The sequence below is a fragment of the Lampetra planeri genome, chromosome 9 (assembly GCF_965212315.1).
Source record: "Lampetra planeri chromosome 9, kcLamPlan1.2.h2, whole genome shotgun sequence".
Lineage (NCBI taxonomy): Eukaryota > Metazoa > Chordata > Hyperoartia > Petromyzontiformes > Petromyzontidae > Lampetra > Lampetra planeri.
In genome coordinates, this window is record NC_136115.1 from 10,167,623 (window position 1) to 10,180,407 (window position 12,785).

Genomic DNA, 12,785 nt, shown 5'->3' on the forward strand with positions numbered 1-12,785 from the left:
ATGAGTGGTGAGGGAGAGTGGTGAGGGAGAGTGGTGAGGGTGAGTGGTGAGTGGTGAGGGTGTGTATATATGTAAGGTTATTAAGAAATATATTTTTCACCCGGGCAACGCCGGGTACTTATGCTAGTAAAAGTATAACAATGTAATCTACGCTTTGATACCCATGTCTTGGCTCTTGCTAACAATGCGCGCCCTTCGCTTCATGGAGTGCACAATCCACACAGCCAGCAACTTTGTATTGCCCGTGTGTGGTGGTGCATGCCTCATTTCTAAGACATGGTAGCTTGATTGGTGACTCACGCAAGAATGAAAACCATGGATTGCCTGTGCTAGCAACAGCTGTGACGTGCGTAACAAATCCACCTGCTGGGCAACGGCCTTAATACCAAGATTCCTATAGAGGGCGGTACAGCAAGTAGGTTCATAGTATTCCTGTGTGGAGATTCTTCCCTTGTAAACTACGTGTAGGTTTCACTGGGCACTCACATTTCTTTCTAGATGTGAAAATACTCAACGAGGCATTGGCCACACATACCACCCAGGACCATCCTGAGTAAAGGACTTTTGCTGTAAAATATAATTTAAAAAAACAATGAATTGTACCATTTTCACTTGATTACCGTTGATTCTTGCAACAATAATTATTGTAACTATAGCGAGACCCTGCTCAAAAAACGTATGGACGTGTTTCATGAAAAAAAATAAAAACGAGGCGCTAGCCGGAACACACGTCCAGGTGACTCGATGACTAAAATTTAAACCAAACACACCGATGGAATGTTTGGTTATAAGATCACAGCCATGTGAAATTCCCGACTGCCAAGAATTTTCTTCCACAACCGTTTAAACATAGAGTTTTTTTTTTGCTTGAAATATGCTCCCCAATGCATCCCCGGTAACCTAAATGTTTGCTTTCAAAGTTTTTGGCACTTAAACGTATCGGACCAGTACGACATTAAATATTAGAGTGCAATTGAATTGTATTGGAAAGCGCCGTTGAATTAAATTCGCACCATTAAATTATTTGGATTTGTTCTTCATTTATTTTATTTGCCAGGATTTAAAAATTTCCACTGACTTGGAGCGTGTACAAGCATGATTGCTCACTTGTTGCTATTATTAAAGACAGTGAGTGTCTGCACGTGGATCTTCCTCGACTGAGAAATTATCAAAACCACCTCAAAGGCTATAACATTCCATCTACATGGTCTGAAGGCAAAATGACTCGTTGTAAATAGTGCCCACTTAACACGTAACATCCACAATGTTACCATTCAGTGTGTTTATTACTGAACCACTCGACATGGGGCCAACGATTTTAATCCTACAGCCACCAAATAATCTCAACAGAGAGCTACAGCTACAGCATGCCCATCCACTTACCTGCAACCAACTGTAAGTATGGTGAAAATTCATGGACTGCATTGACAGCAGCTTACACGAAAGAACTGCACCAATGTTTTCACTAATGCTGACATAAACAATAATGTAATAGGCGAACATATTTCCGCGTGTTCCAGGGCAGCGTGTGTGTGTGTTAAGATTAAGTTAGTTAGGAGTGTTTTCATTTTGTTTGTAAAACGATAAGATATAGAGGCTGTTGCAGGCAACCTCCTTTGGCGCCACGACACTTTACCATCAGTTCCTTCTGCTCGATCGCACAGCTGTTGTACGCCAACACCCAACCTCTAAAGGTCTGCTTATACAGTCTCCCACCATCTGGCTTCGGGCCGTCCCCTTGGTCACAGTTTTGATTTTTGCCTGCAAAAAAAATGTTCCTGCAATAACTGTGCCTATGCAGCTATACATTCCAGGCAGCACGTGACCGCACTGTAGTCAATAAATAATCCTTGTCATATGTACTGACATTGAGACGTGGATCACGTGAGCAGAAGGAAGGTTGTCCTAATATACACAATAAAAGATCCCACACCTAATGGGAAAACACATGCAGATATGTTTCTCAGCTGGAAATTATTGGGAACGCCCAGCCAGCAGCCTGGCAACCATAAGCGCTAAGTCCCACACGAGCCGCAACAAAGTCTTATCCTCGGCACCAAGCACTGGCTTGCCTAGCTCCTCCATTCCACGTACGCACATCCGAGCCAAACGGAATGCGACCCATACCAGCCTGCCGCCGTTTTCTCAGGCACAACTTTCAGGTGATTGATTTACTCTGCGAGATGAGGTGGGGGGGGTCACGGATGAGCTGATAGGAGGCCCCACACCGTTTTAGCTGCTAGTCTCCTGCATGTGAGCCTGTGTCTAATATTGTCCCTCTTTCAAAAAGGCACCACAATTCAGTTTGCAACCAAAACACAGCATCGTCTCTATGCAGTTAGGTTATCCGTGGGCTGCACAATCGACGCTGATCACATCTGTCAAGTTTTCTTGTCATGCTCTCTTCTGAATTTACAAGTTTATTTTTCTCTCCCGCCAAGAAATCTCCACCAAGCTTGATGTTAAAATTACCCACGACTAAACATTTCACAATCTAATAAAGTGGCATGGTGAGAGAAATGTTGCAACTTCAAATCCTTCATCGGCCATCATTTCAGCCAATCGTCTCTCTTAGGTCAATAAAATTAGTACTACTTTGTGCAAAGCAATGTCTGTAGTTATCTGGAGAGACTGGTCCCTTACATAGGAATGTGGAATTTGCATCAGGCTCAAGATAAGTTCCACTTGATGTAGATTTCAGTTTGGGGACATAAGGACATTTATGTGTTTAAACGACACCGTGAATGCACAAACTGTACACATATAAGTTTTCCATAATTTTATTCGTAAAAGTGATAACGTGTCCCAATTGGTTGTTACCAAATTTGAAAAAAGAGTATTGAATTCATTAATATTCGATGCCTCCCCTGATACGTTTGCCTTTGTAGAATAGAGCCCAACACTCTCACAGTGTCCCAGTGGGTGAAAATGTGAATATTATCAATATTAAAAAAAATTGCCGTGATAAATATATATATAAACAACCCATGCATGTAACACAGAAACATTCATCATGGGACCCCCCTTTCCAGGATCAAAATATAACAATAGGTTTTATCTATTGTTATATTTTGATAATACTCTTTGGTTCTTTCGGTAAAGTCACGTAGAAAGAAAATAAATTAAATAATAGAATACAACGTTTCGATTTCAACACAAGCAGTCGTCATCAGGTAGAACTAAATTTGAGAAAGACAAAACACAGACACGGAGACACACAGACAGACAGACACACAAGCAGTTGTGTGTCTCTCTCTGTGTGTCTGTGTTGTCTGTATCTGCTTGTGTGTCTGTCTGTGTGTCTCCGTGTCTGTGCTTTGTCTCTCTCTCAAATTTTGTTCTACTTGATGACGACTTCTTGTGTTGCAATCGAAACGTCGTATTCTATTATTATTTTATATCTACGTGACTTTACCGAAATAACCAAAGAGTAATTCCTGCAGTCACGAAAGCTTCAAATCAAGTTGACAATGCATATGATATCAAAGCATGTTTTTTTTGGTTTGCATGTTCACCCCAAGTATCTGTGGTTCACGCAGACAATATTCCTTGCAATAGGTTGCAGTTTGGTGTTTTAAAATCTTAACACCTGTTTTATTGCCAGAAAGGGTAAAACCTATTCTTATATAGAAACATTAATTCCATATTAAAAGCAAAATATTTATATTGGCCCTCATTTGTGAAGGAACGCTTCTATTGGCCTCAAAAATGCGTCTTCTTCGTTCGGATACTTGGCCAGTTTCCTATCACTGAATGTTGCTAAATCTACATAAGCAGCTCAACTAAAGATTGGCGTATCTACTCCATTCGTGAGATTAAAAGACACTAAACAAATAACTCCGAGACAAAGATTCCTCATCCTGGCTTATCGACCGTCAAGAAAGGTAGCCGGCATTGAACACGACTTGATGGTGTGGCCATCACCTCTTCAGACTGCCTCTTTGTCAACCCAAGGCTAATGTTTACGTACATTCAACAGGTACCGATATAAGGTTGAGTTTCTTAAAATACTTAATATGGGGGGGGGGGGGAAATCCCTTGAGATGGAACGTATCATTTGCAAGGGTGGCCAGGGGTAAGAGAGGAGATTACCTATGGCAGGCCTAATAAAAAAAAAAGGCTGAAATGACACTCAACATTGATGTTGCACATGGCCGGGAATTCAACCCAGGTGATTTGAATCACAGCAGTACGGTGCTACCCACCGCCTCCACCTATCCCCACTTGCAAACACGCGTACGCACACGTGCACACACGCACAAAGACAAAGATCCCCCGCATAGCCTTAACAGACTGTTGGGGCAAGTGCTGTTAGCGAGCACCTATGAAGGCCGGCACGGCACACGAGGGGGTGGGTGGCCAACACCACGCCCGGCCGCCTTTGTCTCCCCAGTGACGATGTTTACACACCGCATCAAGTACTCATTTGAGGCTGAGTCGACCTAGGGGAGGCCCAGGACCAGTTCAGATAATCGTCACTGGTGTTGGCCGTGAGCGGGAATCGAACCCGGGTCGCCAGGTTCATAGCGCAGCGCGCTAACCGCTAAACTACCACGCACACACACGCGCACACACTGGGTGTTTGTCTGCCTCACCTTAAATTTGCTCACACATTGTGACACCACTAAATACACCGACGCCAACATTTGTTAAGCGTGTCGCACACACCGCTCAACAAATGAAGCTCAGTGTGAGCATCAATCAGCAGCTTTTTCCAATAACCGTAATGCCGGTAACCAAACAGGCTTAGAGCTACTCGCGTTGCCATGCGCTGCATGTGATCCGTGGTGTAATTTAGATACTTTGCGTATTGGTTGCATGTGTGACCCCTGCTCCGCCAAAACAATGGACGCAATTCCACACATCAGGACCCTGCAAATCAGCACGTTAATAACGTCTACAGGGCGGCACGTCACAGCCAGTGAGACTAACACTTTACAGAAAAGCTAATGTTAGAAGCCAGTGGGGTCTGTCTGCTAAGGCTGACGGAATGGCGTGTACGAACACTCATCATCACGGCTCCACAAACATGCAGAGGCAGAGTTTAGGTGGCGAGACCTGGTTGCGTTAATGTGAAGTCCATTTCCACGGATTCTGTCAATGCATTCGCCTTACGGATCTTCATTACGAGTCTTCATTCCGCGTCTTCCTTCGAGTGCTCAAGAGCTCATTTGAGTGGGAACGGCGAGGCACTTGTTTCCCTCTCTCTCTCTCTCCTTTCATGTGCATGATCTGATCCAGACTCTTTAAATGAGCGTGTGGACCGAATGAGTGGTGAGCTGGACATTGGAGCCAGGTCAGCGTTCTGGTCTTGAATGCGTTTAAGATTATATTTAGCACTTCAACTGATTGTTGAAGTTGTCAATACCTACCTAGGTATTTCTAACAATGTACCAAACACAAAATAGAGCTTTGCTTACTTACAAAAAAATGCGAGTGTGCAAAGGCCTGCAATTCAATTGGTTTCAGTGCCTTTATAGAAAAGTAATACGAATGGAATTGATTACGATTAAAAACACAAACTTGAATTAAAAGGAGCCAGCTTAGGGTATAGTCAAGGCCACACATATACAGGCAACGGTCCTGTGTATGTGCTGGGCTATACACTTGCTTGCTCAGTGCAGAGCCTACACCTGGCTGCCTAGGGTCATCGCTGCTCCACGCACTGGCCGTGCATTGCGACAGGTAAACTACGCCCTCCCTTCGTGAATCAACATTGGAATCCGGCCAAGTTTTTCACACACTTGGCATTGGCAATGCGTTTTCATGGCGATTGCACGAGGCCGAACAGGCCCCACGGGCCCTGCTTCCTTGCATTGAACACCATGCCCAGCTAAGAATGGAATTGCAATTCCTGGAATAGTAAAAATCGACCAGTTCTAGATATAATCCTTCAGAATAGTTAAAATCTAATTATTTTAGGTTTAATTTTAAAATTCCCAAAACCTTTTCAGGACTCGTCATGAAGTGAAATGACCGCTATTACACCAGACCTGGCTTACAATGTGACAGGGGGATACATATGGAGCATGTGGCTCATGAAAGTGTAATGCGATATCGTATATGCATTTTCGCACACCACAAAGACAAAGATCTCCCAGTATAGCCTTAACAGACTGTTGGGGAAAGTTATTTAGGCGCGCACCTATGACTGGAATGGCACACGAGGGGGTGGCTGGACAGCATCATGCCTGAACGCCTTTGTCTCCCGAGTGGCAATGTTTTTACGCCTGGCACTAGGTATTCAATTGAGGCTGAGTCGACCTAGGGCAGGCCCATGACCAGTTCAGATAATATAATCGCTACTGGTGTTGGCCGTGAGCGGGAATCGAACTCCTGTCGCCAGGTTCGTAGCGCAGGTGCTCGCTAACAGCACTTGACCCAACCACTGCGCCACTGCTCCCCACACGGCAAATCATCTCCCAAACATGACCCTCAGTGGCCAGACCCTGAGCTCGAACAGGGTTCATCTGTAAGTGCAGCACAAGTGCTGTATCTTACCCAGCAACGGGGCCTTTCTCCAGAAGCCGTCCCTCACTTCGATGTAGTCGTACCAGCAGAGGCGGCTCTTGAACACGTCCAGCGAAGTGAAGTTAAGGGTGATCTGTAAGAAAAGACAATTGAATGCAAGTATTTGTATCGCCATGTAATATTCCGCAGGCCGGTGTTGAGGCTAGAGTTGCCACTGGTCCTGGTTTTCCCTGCATCTTCAGAACCCATCAACCTGACTTTGATTGCCAGCCATAGCTTGGTGTGATGGGCCTCGTAGTTATAGTACGTACTGAGCTCCGACTACAACACACGCAATCTTTATGGGCAGAGATAGGCAAACCTGCAGCTCCGGAGCTGCATGCGGCTCTTTAAGGACTGCTGCTTTGTGAAGTTATTTATTAAGAACTACCACCGTATTCACATTGCACTGCGGCTCTTGAAATGGGGGGGGGGGGTTAACAGATTTTTTTTAAAAGAATGCCTCTTCTTGTCATTTTGGCTGCCGAGGAATCTAGAATAGGAAGATCCTGCGTATAGATGTGTGGCCCAATCCTTTTTAAAGACTCAATGAGGATATTTTCCCGGTTAAATACATGGCAGCATTATTATTATTATTGGCTGATAGCAAACAAGAGTACGTGTCAGTCTGTAGGTTTAACTTCATTTTATTCGTTGATCACATTTATCTAATTTCCTGGATACTTACAAAGGAGTTCCGTGCTGGTACAGAAACATTCATTTCAATAGCATGCTAATAAAAAAAAATCGATTATAGCCTGTAATCCACTGTTATCAATCAGTGTTAAGGGAATATTGTAGTGTTTTAACAGTATTATGGAAAAAATATTACGTGAATTATAATACAAATTTTGTTTCATCTCACAGTTCCACTGGTATTGTTTCAATCTTACCCAGTACATCTGTGCATTTTTGCATTTGCAACTTTTTACCATATGCGACAGCTATTTAATATACAAATGCTATTTACTATACAAATGTTATTTAATGCGAAACCATCAAGCAAATTGATTCAACAAAACATAATCCGCTGTCTTTTTCTTCAGTATTTGTAATCACTGCCCCGTGTTTCAGATTACGCATTTCTTTTTAAATATATTTGAAAGGTTGAGAACTATTTATGGTGTTGTTTCCGATGCAAATCCAGCGATGACTCTGAGCAGGATTAATCCTGACGACTCAAAAGAATACATTGTCCCCGCGCGATTATCAGCGTGCAAACACCTGCCGTCGATCGTAAACGTCAGCGCACATCTTTCAATAGCACACCCAGCACCAAACGCTTTGTGCCGCTGACATTGGGCGGCTTTTTTATAGCATTTAGCGACTCAAAATATTACTTTTGTTTTTTGGATCGTAATACACGAATTTAAACAAACCATCATTAAATGAGGTTCAACATCTGCTTGGAGAAAATGCCAGCTGCATTTTCCTGTTTAAAACCTTTTTGTAGACGTACAATATTACATTTAGATGCATGGCATTGTTTAGCTCTCCATTGTGTTTTCATGTCTGTAGCGCGTCTTGTTCATTATCCTATTGCACTAATAATCCCGAGGCTATAGAGCCGCCTAAATAAAGATATATATGCACACTGGTACTGCATCGTGCAGTGTTCCATAGGAATCTAATCCGAGGGGCCTCATACTTAATCCCCTATGGGACCAAAGGTCGACCCCACGGTAGACATTGATAAGGGTCACTGGGCTGCGAACAAAGATCCCAGAGAGGAGGAAAGTAAATATGTGGCTGGCGGTGCAAAGCCTGGTTACAGGGGCCAATCGAGAGGGGGCTCTATTACTGCAGCAGTCCGGGGAAATAACCATCTTAGGGGGGGGGGGGGGGCTTCCGTGAATTCACGAGCCGGACACACATCATTTAATAAACAAGCCGCCGCACAGCGGGCTTGCTCTGCGGGGGATGGTTAACCCAAATAAGATTACTCTACACATTCGAAGCACTGGGATGAACTCTTCAAATGAGGCAAACACAGCCAGTGGTTTTAAATGGTGATGTGTCACAATTTTCATCAGCATGGCCCATTTAAGCCATTTGTAAACAGTGTGAACCTACCTGCGTGAAGGGACTTCCGTAAAGTTCCCTGTAAAATCCAAGCATCACTTGCTTAGCTCTCAAAATGTGAGTTTAACACGTAGGCTTGTGATTTAAACTTTGTAATCCAGATGTCGTCTGTTTTACTGTATTTAAGCAAATCGGCATAATTCATATAAATCTTAATTTGAAGCTTTCGTGACTGCAGTAATCCATACTCTTTGGTTCTTTCGGTAAAGTCACGTAGGTAGAAAATAAAATAAATCACGACGTTTCGGGCGCTTTCCCACCTGATGACGGACGCTTGTGTTGCGCCCGGAACGTCGTGATTTATTTTATTTTATACCCACGTGACTTCACCGAAATAACCAAAGAGTACATTATCTTTAGATACCTGGTTGAGTCCCTGCGTCTAAACGTGAATCTACATATTTATGTGTATAGGTTCCTACGTGAATATAGTCTATGGGTTCCTACGTGTATATATGGGTCCCAGTGTGAATCAGCGTGATTCTATAGACCTCCTCCTCCGTATAACTGATGTCGATGTGGCCGAGCCAGATGATTGCGTCAGGGGTAGCGTAGTGTATCTCTGTGATGATCTCTCCTCTGTGTTCGTGAATCCATCATCGAGTTTTTGTGACGTTTCGATTTAAAGCTTTCGTGACTGCAGGGATTCATCTTCTTGGTTCTTTCGGTAAAGTCACGTGGGTATGAAATAAAATAAACTCCTATGTGACTTTACCGAAAGAACCAAAGAGTATAATTCATATAAAGGCAGGTAATGCAATTCCCAAATATATTTGCTGAAACTAATTGTCACGTTCGCAAAGATTTTCTCCATATTTTTATCAAATCAAAATTGATGTGGAAAGTGGTTTCAATAAATACGTGACTAAGGTCTTGCGTGCTCTTGTCTTAATCAACCGAGGCCTCGTGAAAATAACGTTTTCAATTGGTCCTTTTGAAAATAGATCGTTATAGTGTACCAACGCTTTTAAAGACTACTGACAAAATCTGCAAAACACTTTTCAGAACATTACCTTCTTCATTCTAACTCGTTGCAACATCGTTAGTGGCCAAAATTTAAATATTAATGAAATAAAGCATGTATCGTGGTAAAAATTTAATGTATAACCATATGCGAGGCTCCGTATATAATTAATGTGGCCCATCCGATTTCTTGTGAATAGATTCACTGTGACACAGCCCCTCATTACGATACCCACACAAAAATAACATGAGAAATGTATAAAATGTTATTAATTTGAAAGTATATATATATTTTAAGTCTTGACTTAAAGCTTTCATGACTGCAGGAATTCATATTCTTTGGGTCTTTCGGTAAAGCCACGTAGATAAAAAAAAATAACTAAAATCAAAATCACGACGTTTCGATCGCAACACAAGCAACCGTCTTCTATCCACGTGGCTTTACCGAAAGACCCAAAGAATATATTTTAAGTGTTATGTCTTATATCCACAGATGAGGTGATTTTCCAAAATATCTACGGGGTTGCTATAAACGCTGGAGTGCAATGCAGCTGAGAGTGGGGCTAAGTGCCTGAAATTGCCAGCAACCCATGGAAATTAATGGTCGTTTTATGGTAAGTGGCCATGCATAGCCGCAGGTTTGCTTTGGCCAGAGAGCTGGCCACAGTGGAAGGGCTTCTTGTCCACCACTCCCACTGCCGCTTCACACGCATTAAAATCAACCAAACGCCAATTGTCACTTGCCAACTAAAATCTTTAAAGCATTAGCTCTGTCCCTCTACCCAGCTGTAATGCAGGGTGCAGTGCAATGCACGTGAAGGTTGATCCAACGTGCGTGGAGATGTATGTAGAACTTTTTTCGCACAGTACGTAGCCAACCGTGCTAATTGGTGGTGCGGGGAAGAACAACAAACTAAACACAAAAAGCAATTCTAAAGAAATTCGTTTTCAATGTAGATTATTTAAAAGTGCATAGCTCTAGTTACCTCCTAATATCGGAAGGAAGAGCATTCCAGACGGCCGCAGAAGCGCATCTGAAAGCGGTAATCTATTCTGTTTGATGGCGAGCCAAAAGCCGCTGTGAGGATGACCGGAGTTCGCGTGATGGTTTATGCTCCTTGACGATATCAGCAAGGTATTGTGGTTCATTTGTGGCAAGCACTTTGTTGTGTTATGAAATGGGAGCTCGCACCTTCTCGCCGGGAGTGACAGAGATCTTCCAGACGCAGTGCGAGTACGAGGGGTAGCCGTTGGGGAAGCCGGGTGACGAGAAGTTCCCCACCGATTCCTGCAACGTTTCTCCACAGGCTGCGACAACAACAAGAATAAGAACAATAAGTACCACCAAAGGTTCATTAAAAAGCCATTCTTTTGCGCACCATCTCAGCAAGCATCGACTGCGATTCACGGATGCTGCCGATGGAGCTCTGTGAAGTGGCTGCAGCAAGTATTGCATTTTTTCTGAGGTGAACAGGGCATTTTATTTTAGGAAAGTGGTGACCGTTTTTTTGTTTAATATTTTTTTTCATCATGTTGACTTCATTGAGAAATATAGTTTTCATACAAATTAGTAGAAAGCAGGAACAGTCGTACCAGGTTTAATACCCCCTCTCGAGTCTTTCATAAAAAGATAACAGTCAAGGTTTCCCTCTCCAGCTAAAAACCTTCTAATGGAAGGATTTAATCTGCATATGTATTCAAAGCAGATCACTGGACATGTTGCATGGCCACTCTCTCAACATAACTGGTCAACCTTGTGCTCCATATTGATCACGTGGTACAACTTAGCCATACATTTTTTCATAGTTTTTGCCACGTTTCCCCGGGAATGGAAGTCCATCAATCAATCAACCATGCTAACATTTTGTTATGATAGAAGAAGTTACAGGTTCAATTCTCGGTCACAGCCGCTAAAAGATGAGTAAGCACATCCAAAATAAAATGGTAATATTGCTGAAAGGTAAATGAAGATCAACGTTGAGCTGTGGGGAGATCATTTGCGTCCAATGCCACACAATATACACAGGGCTAACTAATAACAGATATTTAACCAATGTAAATTTACAACAGCTGGATGTTTAAAATACATAATGAATAGCTGATTATCAGCAAAGATGTTCAAATCTGTGGGTAAGTGACTGTCTTGGCTCCAGTGTGATTGTATTTTACATATTATATGAAAATATAAGTAATTAATATCGAAAAGTAATTTGCACGTTTAAGTTTTGTGAAACACATATGGAACTATGACTCCATGCCAGCTTTTAAGTTAAAAAATATGTGAACAGTAATTTAATGAAAACTTTTTAAATGTTATATTCATTGCCAAATAACTTCTTGGTTGACATATTTTATCAATATATTTGTGGCCAAAAGCGTACTTCATTTTATGATCCACTTTAGCTTAAAACGTAAAATTATTATCATAAATAACACATTTATTCCATAAAGAATACACATTCATAGAACCTCGTTATTTTTTATGCTAATGTAATGTAGTAACTCGGCGGGAGACGACTTCACGGGTAACACACTCTTTATTTTATCAAACTTGGTTACAGGTGACTAACACCTACTTTGTATCTCGGGTGACAAACACCCACTTAGCTACTTGGCGACTAACGCCCACTGAGCTACTCGGATGACCAACATCCACTTAGTACTCGGGTGACAAACACCCACTTAGCTACTTGGCGACTAACGCCCACTGAGCTACTCGGATGACCAACATCCACTTAGCTACTCGGCGACTAACGCCACTGGGCTACTCGGATGACCAACATCCACTTAGTACTCGGGTGACAACCACCCACTTAGCTACTTGGCGACTAACGCCCACTGAGCTACTCGGATGACCAACATCCACTTAGCTACTCGGCGACTAACGCCACTGAGCTACTCGGATGACCAACATCCACTTAGCTACTCGGCGACTAACGCCACTGAGCTACTCGGATGACCAACATCCACTTAGCTACTCGGCGACTAAGTCTTCAGCTCCGTCTTCGGGTCTTCAACTGGGTAACTCTCCCCGAGTGCTCTCGCGCGTCCCCCTTTATACCCCACCTGCGGACGTCGCTGCGAGCACCCACTTATTCGACCAATCGCCGGGCGCTGGCTACGATCCTCTTTTCCCACATCTCATCGTGCCTCACCACTCACGCCGCGCCGCCCCGTCATCTGTCACTCCCGGCGCGCGCGTCCACACCACGCCCACAACGCGTGCCCAA

The 12,785-nt window shown here is 43.1% G+C and overlaps 1 protein-coding gene across 2 annotated transcripts in view; it reads right to left on the reverse strand.

Moving 5' to 3' along the window:
• The window catches only part of LOC144720661 (dorsal-ventral patterning tolloid-like protein 1), a 175,706-nt gene that overhangs the window by 27,984 nt on the left and 134,937 nt on the right, over positions 1-12,785 (reverse strand). For both annotated transcript variants that reach the window (XM_078597584.1, XM_078597585.1), the window contains 2 exons: positions 10,748-10,863; positions 6,502-6,604 (listed from right to left, as the gene is read on the reverse strand). In XM_078597584.1, the coding sequence (XP_078453710.1) occupies positions 6,502-6,604; positions 10,748-10,863 (219 nt within the window). The remainder of the gene's footprint in view (positions 1-6,501; positions 6,605-10,747; positions 10,864-12,785) is intronic.